At 40.9% G+C, this 24,186-nt stretch overlaps 1 protein-coding gene across 8 annotated transcripts in view; it reads right to left on the minus strand.

The window, feature by feature from the left end:
- The window catches only part of SYNJ1 (synaptojanin 1), a 767,318-nt gene that overhangs the window by 569,858 nt on the left and 173,274 nt on the right, over positions 1–24,186 (minus strand). For all 8 annotated transcript variants that reach the window (XM_069204034.1, XM_069204040.1, XM_069204035.1 and 5 more), the window contains exons 10-11: positions 16,924–17,005; positions 15,846–15,998 (exon numbers count right to left, since the gene is read on the minus strand). In XM_069204034.1, the coding sequence (XP_069060135.1) occupies positions 15,846–15,998; positions 16,924–17,005 (235 nt within the window). The remainder of the gene's footprint in view (positions 1–15,845; positions 15,999–16,923; positions 17,006–24,186) is intronic.

Consider the following 24,186-nt stretch of genomic DNA (forward strand, 5'->3'; position numbering starts at 1 on the left):
TCAGGAGCCAAATCACTAAGTTGAGATTTGACCTTTGTTTTGTGTTAACAAATCTGGCCTCTTTGGAAGTTTGGAGTGAAGAACTACCGGCTGGTCTAGAAGTGTGGTGTACCAATGTTATCGTGCCCACATTGGGGCTATGAGTATCATGGTGAGAGATGTCTGACGCAGTTTGTTGACCAGAAAGGGAAGGAGTGGGAGGGGGGGGAAGCATAAGCAAATATCCCTGACCAGTTGATCCACAGAGAATTGCCCTAGGATAGAGGATGTGGGTGTCAGGATGCAAAGTTTGGGCATTTTGCGTTTTCGCTTGTTGCAAATAAGTCTGTATCTGGTGTTCCCCACTTTTGAAGTACCTGAAAGTGAATCTCCCATTCGTGTGTCTGTTGGTGCTTCCTGCTTAGGAGATCCACCGGCTGATTGTGTATTTCTGGAATTTATTCTGCTAATAGATGAATATGATTGTAAATTGCCCATCTCCATATTGTCTGGGCTAAAAGGGACAGTTGAGACAAATGTGTCCGCCTTGTTTTTTGTGGGAATACATGGTCGTCATATTGTCTGCTTTTATCAGAACAATCTTTTGTTTGAGAGGGGGTTGAAACGCTTTTAGGGCAAGGAACACAGCTAATTATTCTAAATGGTTTATGTGAAGATTTCTCTGTTTCACATCCCATTCCCCTTGAATGCTAAGGTTGTTGAGATGGGCTCCCCAACCTATCACTGATGTATCTGTTATTGTGGTCTGAGGCACGGGGTCTTGAAATGACAGCCCCTTCATTAAATTGATGAGATTCCACCATTGAAGGGACTTGTGCATTTGGCGGTCCAACAAAACTAGATCTTGCAATTGACCCTGTGCTTGAGACCATTGTTGTGAGAGGCACTGTTGTAGTGTTCTCATGTTGAGTCTTGCTTGTGATACTATTGCTATGCAGGATGCCATCATTCCTAGGATTCTCATAATAAATCTTACAGTGTATTGCTTATTTGGATGTATTTGTGGTATGAGATTTTGGAAAGCTTGTATCCTTTGCGTATTTGGATATGCTAGGACTCTCTGTGTATTTAAAATAGCACTTAGGTAAGGTTGAACCTGTGCTGGCAGAAGATGAGAGTTTTGGTAGTTGAGAGTGAACTCTTGTGTATGTAGGATCTCTATTACGTATTGAGTGTGTTGTTGGCATTGTGTAAAATTACTTGATTTTATTAGCCAGTCGTCTAGATATGGAAAGACATGTATGTGTGGTCTTATTAGGTAGGCTGCTACTACCGTTAGAGATTTTGTGAATACCCTTGGAGCTGTTGTTATGCTGAATGGTAGAACTTTGAACTGATAATGTTTTCCTGCTATGACAAACCTGGGGTATTTTCTGAGAGCTGGATGGATGGGTATATGGAAATACGCATCTTTGAGGTCTAGTGCAGTCATGCAATCTTGTTTTTGTAGTAGTGGAATGACGTCCTGCAGAGTTACCATGTGAAAGTGTTCGGACAGGATATATAGATTTAGAGATCTGAGGTCTAGGATGGGCCTGAGAGTGCCATCCTTTTTGGGAACAAGGAAGTATAGGGAGTATACTCCTGTTCCTTGTTGAGAATATGGGACGAATTCTATTGCTTGTTTTAGTAGTAGCGATTGCACTTCTTGATGTAGTAGAACATTGTGTTCTGGGGTCAGCCTGTGGTAATGTGGAGGAATGTTTGGAGGGGTAGAAATCAATAATAGGCAATAGCCATTGCGATAATGGACAACTCCCAATGGTCTGTGGTGATGCTTTGCCAATGAAAGTGGAACGCTTACTCGAGTACGAGGAAGAACTCTTTACAGATTTACTCAACTCCAATGTTGACGGAGGAGTGGCCTTTTTCAGTGCCAAACCGGAAGGTCGGTCAACAACAGTCTTTTTTCAGGTCGCACCATGGCCCTCTGGCAGTGGTGTACCCAAGGCCTTTGATGGTTTTTTATATGTGGGCGTAGGGGCAGACATACTCACGTGCTGTCCAGCAGTGATAGGCCTATCTTTATCCGATTCTTGTACGGAGTTCTTGTACGGAGTCGGTGTCTCGGATGGACACCGCTGTCTGAGCCTGTTCTTCCTCCATGAGGTCGAGATGTTCTGTACTTTTCGACGCCATTTCCAATCTTCTGCCTCTCCAATAACACAGGGTCTTCTTGACGAAATGATCGACAGGCCTCACAATCTTCTTCTTTGTGATTGGGAGAAAGACACAGATTACAAACAAGGTGTTAATCTGAGTAGGGAAATTTAGCGTGGCACCGAGGACAAAATCAAAATGGAGTACGGTCCATCAGGCTTTGACGCGGTAGGCCCAAACAGGCCCGAGTGGGGCGCACTAGTTGCCGAAGGTACTATCGGTTCGAGGCTAGGTGGAAACGCGATCGAAACAATACTGACGATTAAGGGAGTTTTCTAAAGTTTCTGATTCTAAATCTCGGATCGTGAGGAAACACGTCCGAAATCGACAGCGGAAAGAAAACAACCTAACAATGGAGTCGATGCCCATGCGCAGAATGACCGAGAGGAGGAGTCACTCGATCCCTTGACTCCGAAAAGACTTCTTCGAAGAAAAACAACTTGTAAGGTGTTCAAGTACAAATTCTAATGTTTATGACTACCAACGAAAATCCTACGATGCAGAATCAGAAGTAAAAAAAAAAAAAAGATTACTTCCAAAACAAATACGTGGTTAACCTTCTTGGAATGTTCAAATGGTGAAAACAAACATCCACTTGTAAACTTAACAACACCACCTCACTGAACAATGTAAAAGAAAGCAACAGTTAAACAGTGTGGAAAGTGTACACTTACAGCAAGTTTATTGTACATTTTCTGAAGCAGAATAGCAGTTGGGTTATACTGTACAAACAGTATAACTCGCCTGCTAATGGTTGGTTTGTGAGGTACAGGGGTACGTTTGGAGCACATGGTCGCTGTTGGGGAGTAAAGTATGCTCAAGTAATCAGAAGATAAAAGTGTGTGAAACAACTTCAATTAGCACAACTTGTGTTAGGATCTAGGAAGAAAATATTTGTGCTTCCTGGATGCAGGGTTTGCTTCAGAAGCTCAGTCCAAAGCAGAAAGTGGGTAGTGTCCTAACTAGCTTAAGGTCCTATTGCAAAACCAGATGGAAAAAAAACCTTCAATAAAACTTTCAGCCACTTGCAATCTAAAATACAAGTCTGACTGAAGCGGTTTCTTAAAATACAGAATAAGCTATGAGAGCAAGACTCTGGAATTCCTATTTTGCCAAAAATAGCATGAAATCCAGTACATTACTAAGGAGCCTAATGGCGTCAATATCTGCACGAGGATGACTTAGAATTCTAAGGCACACATATCTCTAATAGGAGGGCAAATTGACTATGCCAAACCAGGAGCCTAATGGCGTCAATATCTGCACCAGGATGACTTAGAATTCTAAGGCACACATATCTCTAATAGGAGGGCAAATTGACTCTGCCAAAACATTTGTGACATCAGGCATTCAGAAGGCAAGTACTAAGGTGCAGGCTGTCCAGTTGATAATTATCCCAGTCTTATAGAGATACTCTTGGATCATCTCTGCAGAGAATAAGCACAGCGTCTATTTTATTAAATTGATTGGTACCATCGGGTCAGAAAAGTACCCACCAAAAAAAAAAAAAACAGACAAATATCAGAATTACTTCTGTTGAAATGTTTAGTTAAAAATGCATTTAGCAGATAAGGTGCGAATGTGCCTTGATATATATGATAGAATCTGCATAGTACTACCCTAGAAGAGCAACTATTAAAGGTACCAGGAAGCTCACTTGTGAGGTTATCATCAGGTGGCCTTATTGATCGAGGATGTTTTCATGGGCATAAAATTCCTAGGACAATCGAAAAAAAACAAAATTATATGTGTTTTTCATTTATCTTTTCAGATAAACGTCTCTGCTCTACATGAATAGGTCTGCTAGGTTTCTGAGCCACCAAATCACATCTCCAAACAATAATTTAAAGTTGAGTTTCAAAAACCTGTAAAAATACAAGTTTACACAAAAAAAGCTTGCTATTCGCTTATCATTGTGTCCAATATGATGGGTGCTAACAGGGTGGTCCTCAATGATCACAGAATCAGATCACAGGAGTTCAAGGTTTAAACTGATACATCAAAAATCCAGATGACGTTCTATTAAGGAGTTGGATCTCTGATGGGCAGATATATCACAACTGGAGAAAGAGTCTTTTATCAACCTGGCTTTTAAATGAGAACATGAGATCTTGCCTGGCAATGCAGACTGAAGTGAACAGAGATAGCATGCAAGCTTTAATAATCTCATTGTTGGTACTCAAACTGTAAACAAAACAAAGGAAATACCACTAAATAAAAATATATTCTTGTTTTCAAAACATAGTAGAATCTAAGGCATTTACTTTTATGTTGTTTGCAAGTGAAATTTTTGCAAGGAGTTCACATGAATACAGGTTAGGTTTCAGGATCCAACCCCAAGAGTTTAGCATTGCTATAGAGGAAAGGATGAATGATAAACCCTTTGGATTGGACTATACATATATATGGTGACGCCAGTTTGAAATGATCAGAATCATTGTTGTGGAGGGACTTAGGACACTAGGAAATGCTTTATGAAGCAACAGAAAGGAATGGATGGCCAACACAAACTTAAGCTCCAGTGGGCTTTGCAATATTTTCGACCCACAGGCAAAATTGCATTTAGCTATGGCTGTCTCAAACTGCGAAGGAGTCAATCTGTAGAATGGTCCACAGCCAGCTAAAACATTGGGTGGAATCCATTTACAGAGGCAAACTGAAGGCCTCTGTACATGCCCAATACAGTTAAGTGCCCTAAAAGGCTGACTGCTGCATTGGAAGTGCAGTGATGAACAGCTAGAAGAGGGAAGGCGAGCAAGAACCATTATGTTTGTTTAGGTAAAGTTTTGGATTGATTTTCTATGCAATATCAGATAACATTTTCACGGGCATCAGAGGGAGAGAAAGGAAAATAGCTTTTAGCACCAGATTACATAATAAAAATAAATTCTGTGTCACTGCCTAAAGGCAGTATGGTACAACGCAAGGAAAATGAGCAGCCTGCTGAATCTCTGAAGAGTCCATGGTCAGAATTATTTTAAGTGTCAGGTGCTAGAAAAGACAAGATAAAAGAAGATTATACTCTTTGATTCAGCAAGCCATGGTAGAAATCAGGAGAGAATGGAAATAAACATTGACTGAGAATCTGCAGATAGATTACATTGACACAAAAAGGTGAAACTGAATTTCTCTAACTTTAGGTTTTGCTAAGGTCACTAGTAGAATATGTAATACCATTAAAAAGTCTCAACATTTGAATCCACCAGGCAGTGTCTTTGGTTTCCTTTTTAAAAAAATGTTCTCCAATTTTGGTACAGCCAATATTCATTCTGCTATGCTATGGCAAACACACATACTATATGCCTCAGCTTACACGAGTGAACTAGACTGTATTTTGCCTTCTTTGTGGAAAGATGAGTTACTTACCTGTAACTGTAATTCTCCAGCATTGGTATCTTTTCTAGACTCACATGCTTGAATCATTCCCGGTCATGAAAGTAGGACTCCTTTTGAAACTTTAAAATAGCAGTACTAGACACTGACAACCTAGAAAGGCCATGGACAATGCCTTCTTTGCTAGCACTTCCACCTCATTCTAAACAAACCACATTTCAGCTAATGAGGTGAAAGTGCTCTCTGTCTCACCCCTCCCAGAGGTCCTCACACCTCAGAGATCTACCATAAGAGGGGAATTATATACAATCACTTCCATAAAGCTTGAGTTGAGCCTCTATTCTGGGAGGATTGTGGGCCGCATATGAATATAAGAATGATACAAAGGGAGGAGAACTACAGTTATAGGTAAGCAACATATTTTTTCTCCAGCATTGGATCTTTCATAGATTCACATGCTTGAATCAGAACAGTAAGAAGTGTTGACATTTTAATTCATTATGTACATTCGGGGAGGCTTGTGGGATAAGATAGAAAGACTCATCTTTTTTTTTTTTTTTTAAACAGATGATGGAGAACTGCCTGTTCCACCGCTGCTATATCTGTATGCAACTGCTTCCAAGCAACACTGTTTTGTGAAGATGTGTCTGTTCCTCCTAGGTCCAGCTCGGCAAATGTCTGTTAGATTCATCCCTTGTTTTGTGACTCAGAAGCCTTTAACGTGGAGTAGAGAAAAATACTAGAAACTGGTTGAATTTCTTTATATGCTTAGTTCTATCAAGACAAAACGCGAGACATCTCCTGTCATGCTTTTAGGATTGACTGGTAATTTAAGTATGAACTTGAACGTGGGATAGTTTTTAGGATAGCTATGTGTGCTTGAGACCTGTTAGAAATGCTCTGCAATGGTAACAGCATTAATCACCAATCCTTCTTATACAAATAGTGTTGCCCTTTTGTAGGTGAGGTGTTTAAGTCGTGATCTGCGAATTAGCTCAAAAGCTGGTGGCTGTGATCTGCATGGTGGGAAAAGGATTTTAGAAATTCTTTTAGGATCCTGTGTGACCATATAGATGTCTCATTAGGAGACCTTTCAAAATGTGAGACTGCTGCTACGTGAACTTTAACTGATGTTTGCTTAAGTATTTACAAAGCCAGTTCCAGAAGATATGGAAGTATATTATGGGCCCATATGTGAAAAGGATGTAATCCTTTGGTCTTGCACCACATGCAAAATCTCTCCCACTTAGAAACATATGTCCTATTTCTAGAAAGAGCCCTAGCTTGTGCAAATATATTTATACAGTCTTCCTGGATATCTATCTTTTAGAAGTCATGAAACTTGGGAGTCTAGTTTGAGAGTTCGTGGCTTGTGGTGAATAATCTGACATCAACTTCTGGACAGGAGATCTATCCTTGATTGTAGTAGAACAGACGGTGTCTATGCCAGTTTCTGCGAGGCTTTGAACCAGTACTGTCTTGGTCATGTGACAAAGAGGATCAGCCTACAGGCTTCCGTTTCCATTTTGACAATCACTTTTGGAAGAAGAGGAATAGATGGAAAAGTGCAGGCAAACATCTTGCACCATCCTATTAAAAGAGGATTCCCCTACAATTTTAGTTGTGGTGCCTGCTTGCACAAGAGTGTCATTTCTTGTTGTCTCTTGTCGCAAAGAGAACTATTTTTGGTTTTTACCCAGACTTTGAATATTCCCTATAAGTCATTGCTCTTCAACTACCACTCATGACATTCTTCTGGAGTTCTGCTGAGTTATTCTGATGGATCGTTGCTTTCTCCTGTTTGTTATTCCTACTGTAAATTGTCCAGTGCCACATTATCTTCTTTAAACAAGATTTGCGTGTGCTCTGTCTTGCTTGTTTCTACAGAACATCATGATGGTGGTGTTTATTCTGACTAACACCTCAGAGCCATGAAGTTGAGGGAGAAAGGATTGTAGAGCTCGTCTGACTGCTTGAGCTCAAGCACATGTATGTGTAAATGTTTTTCCTGTGGAGATCAAAGCCCTCTAACAGAAAACTCCTGTAGGTGAGCAATCCCTCCCTCCATGGAGGTGCCTGCGGTGATGCTAAAAATCAAACTGTGGCAGAAGGAATGCGAGTCCTGAACTTGTATAGTCTTGTGATGTCCACCATGGGAGCTCCGGTTTCAGTTTTGCAGTTACAGCTACCCGGTCTTAAAAGAAGCCAGAAATTTGAGTCCACTGGTTGTCAAATTCCTCCCTGATAGATCTCATGTGTAGTCTGGTAAGTGGTGTAAGCACTATGCAGAACAACACAAGTTGTTTCAGTAATCGTACTATTCTGCCTCCATATTTGTTTTGCTAGTGTAGCTAGATCCCTTTGTCTTTCTAACAATCGATAAGCTTTTGATTTCGAGGTGGCTATTATAAGTCCTAAGAAAAGTCCTAAGAAGATTTGATTCTGTTGAGCTGGAGACCTAGTGACTCCAACAATTTGATTCAGGCTAGTATTGAGTTCCTTGTAGAGTTTATGAACAAGTCTTTGAGCATTCAGTCATCTAAGTAAAGGTAAACTTTATATCCAACCAAAGGTGGGCATTGACTAGAGTCATGCAGTTGGTGAAGATCTAGGTGTGTTCTGAAGGCCAAAGGAAAGCACTTGAATCTGCAATTGTTTTTGTTTTCTGTGCATTGGAATGTAGAAATATGCATCTTCAAGATGTATTTAGGCCACATATTCATTCTTCATTAGAAACAGTAAAATCTCTTGGAAATGCAGAATTCAGAATGAGTGTTTTCTTAGAAAGCAATTGAGGTGGTATAAATCAAAAACACCTCCACAGTTTTGGGATTTTCTTCTTTATGGGGAAATGAAAACTGGCATTTTGATAATGTTGTGGAACCATTTCCATGGCTCCTTTGTGTAGCATGTTGCAAATGTCTGCCTTCAACAAGTGTAGCCGATTTTGTTTTATTCTGGATAGTGGAGCTGTTGGTGAATTATGTATAAACTCCAGAGTATGATCAGAATCCATTATGTCTAACAATGTAGTTTGTTTGTCTATGGTTGTAGCAGGCAGCGATTCTGCTTGCCACAGGCCTCAATACCTTGGGCATTTCTATATTGATATGCGGTGCCTTGAAATTGTAAGAGATATCTGGAGTCCTGGCCCTTTTTGTCAGTGTTGTTGTGGTTACCTAGTAAAGAACTGAGGATGTGCTTGTCTACATCAAAACTGCTGTTGCTGATGGGGGCCATATCTTGGTGATACAACAGAGGCTGATAGGACAGTTGATACCCTGGTTACCTATATGTTTCATTTAGACTTCTGAATAGCTGTATTTCTGTAAAGGAATGAGACTTTCCTTGCTGCAGAGTCCCCAAGGATCTGGCTGTAATATTTTGCAAAGCACCGTCCACATGTTTTCCAAATAGACATTCTCCATCAAATGACAAGTCCATGATTTTACTCTGGACGTCTTGCCTAATCGAAGAAGTTCTAAGCCATCCTTGTCTTCATAAGATGGAAGCACCAGCAAACTGCCTAAAGCAAATAGTTGACCTGTCCATTGCTGAGTCTATGAGTGCAGCCAATGCCTTTTCTCCCTCAAGAAGAATAGCTTTCACCCCTTTTATTGTCCTCTCGCAGTAGGTCCAGATATGTGACTTTATCAGACCACATCTGCTAATCATATCTGATTATTATTGCCATGGCATTAGCAGCTCTGAGAGACATAGCCACCATACGAAAGAATCTGCCTGCCAAGTCCATTCTGTGGCTTTCTTTCCTGGAACGCTGCTGTGCCACCAGCATTATGACTGAGTCGGCCTTGGGATGGCCGGGGAGCCAAATCTTGGTAATGCTCTGGAATCTTGTATTTACTATCTATTAGCACCACTGCTGTCACTGTAGCTGGTGTTTGCATCAGTTTTTTCTTGCAAAATGTGATTCACCAAAGAAATCACCTTGAGCGATTACCTAGCTGGTTCCTTAAAATCATAAATGAAACAGTCAGTCTCTTTGATGGCAATGGGCAAGTAGAATCTTTTTGCTGCCCTATTTACTGGAATATGGAACAGGCTGAGATCACCTAATGGTGAATCTATAGGCGGAGGTGTTGATGGGCTTGTGAAAGGGATAATGTATGCACCCACTCTTCACCTGTTGGTGTATCTAATGGGGCTATTTCGGCACCATCACCACGGCATATTAGTCATCAGATGCGTCAAATGCATCAGCACATGAGGCACTTCTACGAAAGGTTGTGCCGGTTGCTGGTAGATGGTGATCAACTTGTTATGTTGATACCATTTGTGAAGGATCAGGTGAAGACGCTGCCTGCTGGAGAGAAGTATGAGTGATCTGATGTTGAAAGCCTGAAAGAAATCGTGAAGAGAGTCACTGAGAGAACAAAAATGTTTCACTAGCATAATTAATGCATCTGTAAGTTATTGACATTGATAAATAACATATGCATATATTAATTATATAATTTGTAGTAGGAGACTGCATTCAGTCATTATAGGCAGCATCTGAATTACATGTTTGTATAATTAAAAAGTTAGCCAAATATTAATCCCATTTTGTATGGCAACTTTTACTTGTTTCCGGTAAAGAGGCCTGTACACATATTCTTTGTAGCTGCTTTGCATGTTATATTTTTTCTTTCCACTGAGGATACTGTGTTTTTCTGACCCCTTCTATTCGTTAGTGAATAGGTGTTTGGGTATGTATTAGATGACTGACAGTGAAGTTCCCAATGGAAGAGAAGATGCCAGGATGGAAGACTTGTGATAAGAGATGACTGTAGCCGACAGTTTGTCCTGTGTAACAATTCAAGGACCTGTCCATGCACTGATCATCGTTTAGTCATGAGAAAAATGGAGAGTATACCTGGGTCCAGAGTCTGGAGAAAACGGACTGATTTTGTACAGTGGAAACAAGCTGGATTGATTTTGTCGAAATATAGTTGTGCATGCGCCTTAGACTAGCTAGATTCCTCGACTCCTCTACTCGCTTACTCTCTCACACTCTAATGTCCTAAGGAAAGACGCTCAGTGACTTTGACTGAGAAGACCCTTCTCATCTCTGCAGACCTCCTCAACTGAGTTCTAAGGCTTTATGCCCCAGCATTTATATTCTCTCATTCAGATACCTTTATTTGGTTTTCTGAAGCCGACACCTTACTTTATTTGCCCAACCAAATGCCTTTTTTCTGACTTATGCTTCTTATTTTTGATTTGGAATTCCCACTGATGGAACACAATTTGTGGATATGATTAATTATTTATGTAACTCTTGCTAATGTTTTATTTTTTCATGTCTTGAAATATGAACTTTTGAACTATTTAAAATTGTAACTAATGACGCTTGAACTAGAATTCTTAATGGATTAATGTCATGACTTTAATCAAAAGTTTGTTAATAAATCCTTTTTGAATATATTTAAATTCTCCTTGTTATTTCCTGCGGAGACTAATGGTTTCACTGTTTATGACAAATAATGTAAATGCTGGCATCTAGTTAACTCTTCAGGTTGGTGAACAAAGATCCATACTACCAGGGGTGGGGTCTGGATGACTATTGTACCCATAGGTTAAGATTCAAGAACCCCGGGCTTCATCATCATGAACATGAATCTTGTCTGTTATAAGATCTACCTTTATCTCCATCATAAGACGCTGCTTTCATACAAGACTCATAAGGAATATAGTACCGATCATAGAACTCTGTTTCTTCCCAGGGCTGTTGTAGAAAATTTAGACGGAAGGCTTAATGCTGTAACTCAGGCAAGTATGCCTATTGTTCTTCCATGTCCTGTCATTCAATCTTCACCTGCCCTGGACTATAGGTCGCACCAAAAGGGTCATTTGGTTCAGAGTCTTCTTCTGCTTCAGTGTCCAGTAGCTTACCTGGAGGCAGAGGTGGAATATTATATGTAGGAGTATGCTCCAGTCGTAGAGGAGTCATGGTTAAAGAAGATGTAGAAGTCAATGGAGGTGCTGGCGATTGTACCATCAGTGAGGATGTCGTCAATGGGTCAGTGTTTTCTTCAGTCAACACTTTTGTCATTAACATATCTGTTGTCTATTATAGTTCTGGTGAAGTTTTTCAGACTCAGACCTAGGTGTGCTTGTCAGTTGTTTCCTCGCCTTTACTGGCATTGACACAGGCAGAAGTTATAGCACTTGACGGGCTTACTGTCTATGGTGTGGTAATCTTCAATTTCTTTTAATCAGCAGAGACGATGGTGATTGCATAGATGAAGGAGAATGTCTCTTTTTACGCTCCTTCGCTGTCGCATGTGTGCTGGCAGACTTCATTTGACCCTTTCTGTGTCTCTTTTCTGCAAGTTCACAAGAGGAAGATTCCATCAGCCTTGTTTTTTCTTTATAGGATTCAGCTCTGTAATGCTTTCTCTTCTTTTCTCACAACAGATTTATAGGACCTGGTCTCAGATTCATCTCCTGAAGAGGGGTGTTCAGCACCCTTATTTTGCTGAATCCATTGTAGGAGTCTCCCCTCACCATCACTGAGGGTCTTCATAGTACTAGAAGCCGGATCAACTTTTGATAACATTTTGTCTTTAGCCACTATTATATGATTTAAAATAGAGGCTGCGCGTTTAAGAACCTAGAAACCACCAGTATCCCATCATGCTGAGCAGGTGTCAGTTGCCTCAGTTCGTTTTTGAGGCAACGTGTGTGTGATATATCTGTCTACTGGTTACTTCTGTCCACTCCATTAGGGTGGAGGGAGAGTTGCTTATGACTATAATGGAAATTCCCCTACGAGAGAACTGGAGTTACAGGTAAGAAACTATTCCTTCTCTCGTAGGCTATTTCCATTTATAGTCATAAGAATTGAATAGGGTGCATGCCTATCCCTACTTAAGGCAGTGGAGAGGACCGAGGTGGTAACTTTGTTGAGTTTTACACAAATAGATTTCTAAGAGAAGCTTGTCCTACTTGAGCATCTGCTCTGGCATCAGAATCCAAGCAGTAATGTTTGGTAAATGTATGGACAGAGCTCCATGTCACTGCTTTGCAAATATCTGTGATAGGGACATTTCTTTATAAAGCAGCTGAAGCCATTTTACCTCTAGTGGAGTGTGCTTTATGCTTAGCTAGTCTTGTTAGTTTTTTGATAGCACAAAAGCATGCAGAAATCCACCCATCGAGAGATGGATTGTTTAGAAGTGGCCAAGCCCGTTTGGACTGGACAATAGTTAATAAACAATTGGTTCGATTTACAGATGTCTTGTGTCCTATTGAGGTCGAACTTAAAAACTCTTCTCACATCCAGGAAATGAAGACTTCATTCAGCTGGAGTAGAGGGATTCTGAAAGAATGAAGGTAAATATATGGTCTGGTTAACATGGAAGTCAGAGCTAACCTTAGGGAGGAATTTCGGGTGAGTTCTCATAACCACTTAGTTAGAGTGGAAAACTGTGTATGATTTGTGAGAACAAAGCACTTGGATCTCGCTAACCCTGCGAGCTGATGTTATTGCTGTAAGAAAGCTGTTTTCCAAGGACGGTGTTGCAGGGAGGCTTTGTGAATAGGCTCAATTGGATCCTGCATAAGACGAGAGAGTGCAATGTTAAGCTCCTAGGGACGTGAAGGACGCGTAATGGGAGTGAAAATATTCTTCAAACCTTCTAAAAAAAATAAAAAGAAAAATCCTAGATGATGGGAATTTTGATGAAAGAGGTTTGTGAAAGACATTTTCTGCAGGCCGTAAGGGCTGCTAGGTGAACCTTTAAAGAAGAGAATTGCAAGCCAGATTTTGCCAGATGGAGTAAGTATGGAAGAATGACATTTCCCTGGCAAGATGAAGGGCAATGTTCTCAGAGGAACACCAAATGCAAAATCTCTTCCAACTTAAGACCACTTTGTCTCTCTAAGGACATCCAGCGGCAGATTCAAGTATCTGTACTGCACTAGCTCAAGAGCCATGCTGCCAAATTCAAAGAGGAGAGATTGGGGTGTACCATCTGGCCTCTGAACTTTGTTAGTAGATCTAGTCCTCAAGGCAGCTTGAGATGTGGATGGATGGCACGGTGAAGGAGGTCTGTGAACCACCACTGATGTGGCCACTCCAGAGCTATTAGGATCATCTTGGCCGTTGACTGGAACAACTTGATGAGTAATGTTGAGATCAGGGGAATAGGTGGAAAAGCATAGAGAAAGTTGCCAGACCAGTTGATCCATAGCGCATTTCTCAGTGTCCCTGGCTGGAAGTACCTCGAGGTGAAGCTTCAGCATTTTCTGTTTTCTGCGGTGGCAAACAAGTTGATTGTCAGAGTTTCCCAATGCTGAATGATGATTTGTGGTTTAAGACCCACTTGTGGTTTTCTTGCAGGAGTCTGCTTGAGCATTTTGGACACCTGAAAGGAGAGTTGCCATGATTGTGAGGTCCCTGGATAGAAGCAGTTTCTGGATCATCTGGGTCTCATGTGGCAAGGGCTTGGACCTCGTTCCTCCCTGCTTGTTGAGGTAGTACTTAGTTGATTTATTGTCCGTCTGAACAAGCAGAGATGAGGATCTGAACGACAGATGAAATACCTTCAGCACCGGGTGGACTGCGCGCAGCTTGAGGCGACTGGTATGGTATGTTGATTTTCTCTGCAACCACTTGCCCTTGTTATGGAGGTGATCCATTTGGGCTCCCCATCCCAGTAGTGAGGCATCCGTGACTATAGTTTGAAGAGGGATCTCCTAATGAAATGGCATACCTTGAAGTAGATTGGTTGGAGAGCACCACCATTTCAGGGTTAGCTTTGCATGAAGGGACAGGTGTATTCTGTGTTCCTAATTGCCTGTTAGTTGGTCCCAGTAGTCCTGGAGACATTCCTGCAGAGGTCGCATGTGAATGGTATTTGGTTTGAGAAAGATGCAAAAAGCCATCAAGCCCCAGAGGGAGGTTACTGTTCTCACCATTGGTGCATTGGTGCATCTGAAATAGTCCTGCAGTGGTGACAAGTCTCAGGAACATGAGTTTCAGGGAGGCAGTGAATACACATGTCATGAGGGTCTGTCTCGGCCATTTTTTCCCACAACCTGGGCCTTTGTCAAAAAGAGGATGCATTTTTCTGTCAAAATACCTCTATTTTTGGTCAGGACAAACAGAAAAAGCCAGAGAGAGACCAAAAACATCATATGAAATTGTTGTCAACTAAATTCAGTTAACAAATTTTGAGGAAAAAAGCCAAACATTGGCTGAGCTCAATGCTTCAGGGTCCTGTTAGCAGGAGCCGGAAAAAAGAACTGAAGCAACTGCCATCAGCTCAGTATGATGGGATACTGGTGGTCTATGGGTTCTAAAAGGTGCATCCTCTATTTTAACTTAAATAATGGCGGCCTATGGGCTACACTGCCATGCCTTACTTCAGCTCTCTATTCTACCAAAAAAGGGTTTGTGAAAGACTTCTATGATGGTTTACAAAAACAACATGAAATTATATACATATATAATCTCCAGGTCCCTGTTATAAGTACAAGATGAGTAATTGGGCTACTGCAGCCTGTTCCTATAGGCTGCATAATATGTTTCTCTCTTTAGTGACTCTGCAGGCCTTTCTGAAGAAAGGTGAACATCTGCACTTAAGAAGATATATTGTGAAAAAGTGCAATAGGGTCCCCGCACATGGGCATGACTATTCAGTGCTAATGATTACAAATAGCAATCCCCTACGAGAGAACCTTCATTTTAGCATAAGAATCACAAATTTTAAAAAGGCTTCTCTTGAATGTTTTCACTGTTCCCTTTTCCAGAAGCAACTGAGTTCATATGTACATCTAAAGCCCTAGACAAAGACTTCAAAGTTCACTTATCTGACTTGAAGAACGAGACAAGCTCTAAAACTCCCTTCTATACAAAGTAGGGTAGAAATCTGAAGTGTCATAACCTGTAGGAGAGATGAAGCAGAGGCCACTTTCAGCTTATTGACTGAAGTTTGGTTCCTTTAAATAAGTGTAAGTACCAAGAAAGAGGGCACTGTCCATGACCTTCCTAAGCTGTCAGTGCCTTGTACTACTGTAGTAAAGTTACAGAGGGACTCCCACTTTGACGATGAGGAATGATTCAAGCATCTGAATCTATGAAAGATTTAATGCTAGAGAACAATTAGAGTCAACACCTTTTGCTTTGAAGTCCTCATGAACCAGTAGTTCACCTAGGTAAAAAGAGATGATGATCCCTCCAGACCCTGCAGAGGAGAAAAGGGATCACTGATGGGGGGGGGGGCATTAAACACACATAATCTGAGGCACTGTGTACTGTGTGCAGACCTTGAATGCTGGTACCACAGGAATGTGGAAAATAGGCTAAAGAAAATCAGTAAGCATTAATTTAAATAAAGCAATACCTTTGCTTTACCCTCCAGTGCTCCTGTTCCAGCATATATCTTACTGATAGAATCGCCATTCAGAGACCACATTGATCGGAACACTTCCTGGAAGCGTGTGGCCAACTGTGGCTTCTCAGCTAAACCCAGAAGCTCTAGTTGTTTTATTAAAATCTAAATAAATATAAAGAGAAAATGTTCTATTAGCAAACAACGTATAGGTTCAACAGACAACTGTAAAAACAACAGTAAAACATCAAAACTGTGCCTATACCATTTGTGTATTAATTATAAAATGCCTGATAGCCATTCCATGGTTTGTCCCTAAACTGTAGGATACGGACACCTGAAGCACTATTTCTAAGAACAGAGGGTACAGACTGATAAATCATGCACAGAGTTTGTGCTCAAGTAAATATGATTGCACTGGCATGAACCAGTCCCATGAAACCACACACTGTTATAGTCCATGCATTGCAAGAACTTGCAGTGGTGAGTCACAGTGTACCTCATCTGTGCGTTTTCCTTCAAGTCCCCTTTACAGGCAGTGATGCACGTACACAAATCGAGGCAATCCTGCATAATTTGGAAGGAGACTAAAGGCACCCCTAAACAGTCTGTGAATGCACCCACCCTCTGGGGACAAATGACCTGTGATGGTCCAGTTGAGCGTTCTAAAAGTTCAGCACCTTATGCTGGAAGCCATTTAATGTGCCTGCTAGGGAAAGACATACCTCTGTGCATGCTCCTAGAATATAAACATAGGGAGAGGAAAAATGGAGGCAATGTTCCCTTTGAATGCGGATCACTGGTTAAGAAACTGCATTCATTACTTCAGAAGAGGTCTTGCATCCCTTTATGTGAGACGCAGCTGCAGCATTTGCAGGTAAAAAGCCTCACAACCCATTGAACAGGAGGATCATATTCAATAACAAAGGCATAAACTGCTGAGGCAAATAATTATTTGGTTTCAACAAGATACCTAAATCTATGGAACATTCTTTAGAAGAAGCATGAAGGTGTTATAACTTCATAACATTGCACAGCACTTACTACATCAACCACAGCACTAAAGGCATGTTTTTATCGCAGTTCTTACCTCAAGTCCAAAGAAAGCTTGAACACTGTTGGTTCTATCAAGGCAGTCCAGGCAGTTCGATCTGATTGTGCCACTTTGAGATCTGTAAGAAAACAACACAATGAAATATCAGGAAAGCAATTAGAAGAGGTTTATTATTTTTTAGAGACCTACATGCAGCGAACCATAGTAGGAATTATCAGTATAAATTACAACCACTGTCACAACAGGTGATTACAGTCTCAAGTCACATTTCAGAACTTGATTCATGTGCTTAAATATTAATAAAAATACTAACATGTAAATTCATTCCCTGCTAAAGGTGACTGAGTCACTGGATATCAGGCCTGCAAACGTGCCAAAAATTTCAGAGTGTGAAGAGAGGGAACTGCTTTAAAGGGGACCTACAGCTACCTAGGAAGCACTGTGCCCTACACAAATACCCTCACACCACCCTACCCAAAAAAAAAGGCCAGCATAGGCTATCACCTATGCCCTGGGGCGTTTTCTAAGGGTGGGTAAAAAAATTCCGGTCCACCAGCAGAGTTCAAGGGGTTCTACCTACTCCAAGTTCCACTTGGGGCACAGAAGTCCAGCAAAACTCTGCATGGCGGAGTGTTTTTTGGGTGTGTCTTGCCAACGTCAAGTTGGCAAGCATGAATTGGCATCCCCTAGCATGATTTTCAGGAGCTAGAACAACTCCCAGCAAGATTTCTCAACGTGGACGGTCAATGCAGGTTGCAATAGTTCACGTTGAGAAAGCTGCAGTTCGAGCAGAAAATCTACTTGAGCAGGGAAAAGGAGCAGTGCCCTCTAGCATGCCGCATGGTGCCGTTTACGCTGATTTTATAGCATGGTACAAGCTCCCAGCACTAAAAATCAGTGTAAGCAGTGCAACACGTCCCAATTCCACCCATTCGCAGAACTCCGTGGAATTTCCCCGACTCTTTATGTAACTCCGCAGCATTACACAAGTGAAACCATGCGAGTTCCACCCACTCTTTACTGTTTTCACACCCCCTTTAGGGGGATCGTCTGCATACAGCCTCCAAAAAAAAGAGTTGGAATCCGCTCTGTGCAGTGCTTTCCATCTGTTTTTCCTGCCACCGTGTGATTTCGGCTCCTTAACGGGTGACCATGTGAAGGGAGCCAAATTGACAGCTGGCACTTCAAACCAGTATTAGAAAACCCCATTGATCTGGCATTGGCTGTCAGTCTTTTGGCTTTGTGAATGCATGTTTTGTCATGGTTTTTGTAAAACTTTATTTTTGAGGCTCTATTGGACCCTCATCAATATAAGAAGTTAACAATGGGTAAAAGCAAAAATATTTTTCGGTCTCAAACAACACCTTGCCATGCAATCGCTGGTACTGAAGGAAACTACATTAAATTTGTGTGAATGTGCTCTCTGGGAAAAAACACAATGCCATCACGTACAGATAAGTGGGCTGACCCACTCACCTCAGCTGTATGATGTGGAAAGGGTCGAGGGTCCAGACATAAATGACACAGCAACAGCCCAATAATGGAACAGGGCTCGCTGAAAGCCCCAATAAGTAGGCATAATATATTTATAATTTTTGTCATATCCAAAGCTCTCGGCTAAAGCCAACTTAATAAAACAAAAAAGATATGAGTAGGTGCTCTCTAATAATTCCTTTCCATGTAATGATAAAGTTGAATGAACCCACATTAAAGGTATTTTAAGGTGTATGAAATGAGAGAGAGTGAAATAAGACTAGAGGCCAGATGCATGTCCTTTTCATTTTGCAAGTCTCTAATTGCGACTTTTTGCGAGTTACGATTAGAGACTCGCAAAATGAAATGTACAAATGTATCTCAGACACATTTAGCGATTCCCAATGGGGAATACTGATGAGGTAGGTAGCAATTTGCAATCCCATTGGGAATGGCCGCACTCAAAGGGATGTGGCCTGCTAGGGACAGGCGACCACCACGTCTGACTGCTTTTAAATAAAGCATTTTTTTTTTTAATGCAGACCTTTTTTCTTAAAGGAAAACGGGATGCAATTCAAAGAAGAAAAATAAAAGTTTTCTTTTAATTTTTTCAGAGTAGGCAGTGGTCCATGGGACCACCACTTACTGTGTAAAATATTCACGCCTGCATTCACAAATGGGTGTGCAAACGGATTACCACCAACCTGAAGTTGGTGGTAACTGCAAATGTTTTTGTGACAGGATTCACAGTCGCAAAACATTCCTACATGCCAGTGCGATTCAGTATTAGGAAGGGACGGTCTAAAAACGCCCCTTCCTAATACCGAATCGCAAAAGCAAAATGTGATTGGGTAAACAAGTTACTGAGTCACATTTTGCTTTGATACATAGAAAAGTGAATTTTTTCATTCGCAGGCGGTCCAATAGGCCGTTTGCGACCTGAAAATTGTTTCGGACATCTGGCCCTAAGTTACTAGCCCGTTTCTATAAATGGTGCACAGGTGTCCACTCTGTAAACTATGTCCCTCACTCTCAGGTGGCCAGGAACCGTTATTGGTAAAAATCGCCAGATGGGGACAGGGGGTGTGGGGACATTATCTTTCCCGCACACCGTGGTCCTACCATTGGATGGCTTTCCTGGCTGATTCTCCATTGTGCTTATCGGACTGGTTTCGGTCATATCTACCAGTAAGAATACTTTTTCTCTTTCCAGGATGGTACCATCAATCAAAATGCTCGAGGCAAAACCAGGAAAATGACAGTGTCACTGCGCAGTTCCCACAATCTATTATCGAACAGTAAAGCCAAACAAGCATGTGCAATGCAATGGGTCTCACGATTCGTCGAGTTAGAGATATTAGCGTTGTAAATTTCTAACTGGACTTTTCTTGCCACATAAATTGAAAATGAAAAGAAAAACTGTTGACATAAGTGAGCCGATTCAAAGCGCCACAGCCGCCTTCAGCATGAGCGCAAAGGAGAGACACAAAAAGAAAAAGAAGTTCACTCACAGTCAAATGTGTCAGCAACAGTGCATTTATCAATGTAACAGGGTCGATGGCCATGGCGGTAACAAAACTGCCTCAAAGAGGGACAAACGTAAAGCATTTACCATTGATAACAAAGGATTTTTGAAAGGCAAGCCCATGAACGAGTGATAATGATGGGTGTGCTGTGGGTGTGGTTAAAACCCCACAGATAGATTACAACAGGCCAGAGCGCTGCGTGCGCAACCCAAAAATGTGCATACTGCGCAGCTACAAGCAGCTGGCTCTGCCTGCTACAAGCCACCTCCTTTACTACTCAGTTCCTTCAGGAACCACTGGCCAGAACGTTTATGGTTTTTCAATATACTGCACATGCTAAAATTAAAATGTGAGATAGGAAAAAGAGATGTCCCTGCAAAACTTAACTCCTCTGTGAATGGATATCTTTAAAATTTTGAGGAGGTCATCACTTAGAATATATTATTTCATGGTGTTCATTTATATGTAATTTAATTCCCAGTTTCAATACATCATCATATCAGTTACCTATTTAGTATTTATATAGTTTACATGCGTTCATTTTGCCTTACAATGTCTACTGAGAACCAAGATTGGACGGGGGCAGAAAATACGCTGGGGGAACAAAACTAAAGTGGCCCCACTAGTGATTCAGATAGCTAAAAAATTGGCCAATGTTTATAAATTGAGGCAGTTTTGAACTTGTTTTGAATCTTGTGGCAAATAATTATCACGATCCTCAGTGTTTTATGTTAGAGATGGCCATTACGGTCGCTGGATGGATAATGGCTTACAAATTTGTTCGATTTTCAGATTGTATGTTAATCAAGCGTACAATCTGATACGACCGGTGCTGTTTTCAGTACCTAAACCCTGGACCAGAAGTACTAATCCATTCTGAAGTCAAAAATACAGAGATTCACAAAATAAAAAGCTTTGCAACTACAAAATGCACTTTCCTAATGTAATTAATCCTACTTTAGGAGTCAGCAAGCTTTTACTGACTCCCATAACAGGGTTGCAAATGGATACTATTTCGCAGTTTGCAAGGGGCGTGTGGCATTCGTTCCAAACTGAAAATCAAAACGAGATGCAACAAGGTGATGAGACCATAATCTGGTTGTTAAATATTGAAAAATGACTGGTGAGTTGGCGTGGGAACCCATTCACAAAAGGGAAGTAGTTTGTTAGGGAGTAGGCAGTGGTCTAAGGGACCACAGTCACTCTGAAACGTTTTTAAGAAGTAAACTTTCCTTTTTTAACCCTGTCTCATCCGTTTCCATTATGGAAAATGGGCTAAATTTAGAAAAGAAGAAAGTTTGCTTTATTTAAAGGTGATCATAGACATGGCGGTGATGCAGCAGAAAATTTTGTAGTTCCTCATCTTGCTGTGATCATCTATGTGTGGAAATTTATGCATTATGTTAATGAAAGTATTATTAGTTTAGTTCTAACGTGGTGCACTGAAAACCCATATTAATGCCCATTCATTCTAGGTCAGTAGTCAAAAAGCATGTGGTATAGCGTTTTACCTTCATGTTTAAGGAATTAATTCTTCATTATGTTATCATTCATGATGAAATCTAACACTGTACACTTAAACAATAATAGATTTTATGTAAGAAGTCTTTTAAAAGTGATGTGCAAACACAGAGAATGCAGTAATGCGTTATAGTAATATGAAAGCGTTAACAGAATTCTTTTTCGTTTTTGAACGTAATGCAACATGAACAAGTCTGGTAGATTATTGATGCTGAGTTATGGTTTAGGATGCTAAATGTGATAAAATTCCTGCATGAATGTGCTGTTTTAATTCACCCGTATTAGGCTAAGTGAGGCCTACAAGGCCCTGTTTCATGATTGTGCAGTTAATGTTTAGTAAGGTATTGAACATTTCTTTCAAACTTGAATCTCATGAGAAAGCTAGCTTAGTGATAGATATTCTCCTGTTTAACACACAGAGAGCTTGGGAACCTGGCCTTGAGCTCAGTACATTTGGAACTGTGAAAACTGGTAATATATACAAATGTTTCAATTTGCATGGATGAGACCAGATGGAATATTTTTCACCCATTGGTAATGAGAACATTTGGCAATTTGCAGCCTGTGTCGCATGACTGATTTGTATTGGATATTACATCTTCCGTGTCATGTGGAATGCTGGATTGATGAATGCAGCAGTGATTTTATTTACAATTCTATGTGAAGAAGAATGGTTCACCGTGATTGGTCTTTGGCAAGCTTTTTTCTCCATCCCTTCACATGAGGAGAGCCAGTTTCACTTTGCATTTCAGTTTGGCAGTCGTGTTTTGGAATGTCCCTCAACAGTATACTGAGAGTTCTTTTATTTTTAACCAGATTTTGAAATATAATCTGGAATCATTTAAAATATCCTGTCATTCATTCTTAGTCCAATACACTGATGACCTGCTTATAGCAACAAACACACAAGAAGCCTGTGGGAGAGACACAATTGTTCTCGTGAATCATTTAAGAGAGAATAGACACAAAGTTTCTCCAGCTAAACTAAAGAATTGCAAAAAAAAGTTTTGAACCTAGGTCACCACATTGACGAAGGTGTAAGGAAGGCGTTGCAAGAGAGAATCGCAGCAATTTTGACAATGTATCCCCCTATCACTCAGAGATAAGTCAGAATGTTCCTGGGAGTGGTTGGCTACTGTTGTCAGTGGATTCCAAAGTTTTCCCTTTTGGCCAAGCTTTTCCAGAGGCTGAAACAAAGATGTGACTGATCCGGTACCACTGGATGACAACTGCAAACGTGCCTTCACAGATCTGACAGTAAATCAGGGAAAGCTGGATGGTAACAAATGTTTTTCTTTGTATTGTGGTGAGAGGGAGGGATTCGTTCTCTCGGTTTGACTCAATTGCATGAAAATGCAAAGCCTGAGGCTTATTTTTCTGCCACTCTTGCTCCTGTGGCTTTGCCTGCTTGTTTAAAGGCTGTTGCCGCAAGGTGCGCCAGCATCGAGCAGTGCAAAGGCATTGTTATGGGCCACCCACAGAAAGTTTTTGTGCCCCACTCTGTAGAAATATTGTTAACCCGAACCAAGACACAGCATCCTACACCAGTGCGCATTTAACTCATTTTTAACAAGTCATCCTTGCACCGCCAAATAGCAATTTGAAGAGATGCACTATGTTGAATCCTGTGAACTTACTGCTTATCCTGGATTAAAATGTCAATGTTTGTATTGATGAGATTGAGCATGACTGTCCTAAAGTTACTGAACTGTTCACAAAGCCAAGACCTGACATTCAAGATATTCCCATAACTTAAAATGATTGTCATATTTGTTGATGGCTCCTGTTTAAGAGACAAAGATGGTACACGGAGAGCTGGTTATGCAGTTTGCACATTCTCTGGTGTGATCAAAGCTTCTTGGTTTCAAGGAGTCTTTTCTGCCGAAGTAGCCAAACTATTGCTCCTATTAGACCATGCTGTATTTCTGAACAGCTAAAAGTGACAATTTTCACTGACAGTCAATATGGCTTTGGCATTGTTGATGACTTCGGTCAGTTATGATCCCAGAGAGGTTTTATGACCTCTTCTGGCTCACCAATAAGTAATGGAGACAAAGTCTGTAATTTGTTGAATGCATTACAATTGCCTGCAAGAATTGCTGTTGCGAAATGTGATGCACATTGAAAGTCTAATGATTCTGTAATTTTCAGAAATACGCAGGCAGATGAAGTGGGGAGATATTGTGCTCTAAGCTGCACTTCCTTTAATGGGGAGTGGAACAATGAATCAATCGATGAGACAAGTAAAAATGTCCTTTTAACTGCTGTTGATACATGGGGAGAAGTTAAAAGACTGCAGGAAGAAATGACAGAAGAGGAAAAGCAGAGTTAGGTTAAAGCAGGATGTGTCAAGAGAAATGAGTATGCTATTAGGGTTTCAAGTGATGGAAAAGCTGTGTTACCGAATAGTTTATCATCACTCATGACTAGACACTATCATGGACAAGCACATGTTGGTTCAAGATGCAATGATCAAATTCTTTAGACAGGCATGGTTTAACCACAGATTGATAGCAGAAGCCGTGTGTCGTGGAAGTGTCACATGCCAAGAGATGAACTTAGGAAAACGCACAGTAGATACATTGAGTCACATGGGCATACCAGGAAGAGCGTTCAAAAGAATGCAGTTGGATTTTATTGAGCTACCTGTATGCAATGGACTGAGATATATTTTGGTCATTGTGTTCATTTACTCTTGTTGGGTTAAAGCTTACCTGACCAGGAGCAATGATAGTCTCACAGTAGAGAAGCTGTTACTTAGGGAACTAATTCCAAGGTT

This window comes from Pleurodeles waltl, chromosome 8 (genome assembly GCF_031143425.1).
Source record: "Pleurodeles waltl isolate 20211129_DDA chromosome 8, aPleWal1.hap1.20221129, whole genome shotgun sequence".
Classification (NCBI taxonomy): domain Eukaryota; kingdom Metazoa; phylum Chordata; class Amphibia; order Caudata; family Salamandridae; genus Pleurodeles; species Pleurodeles waltl.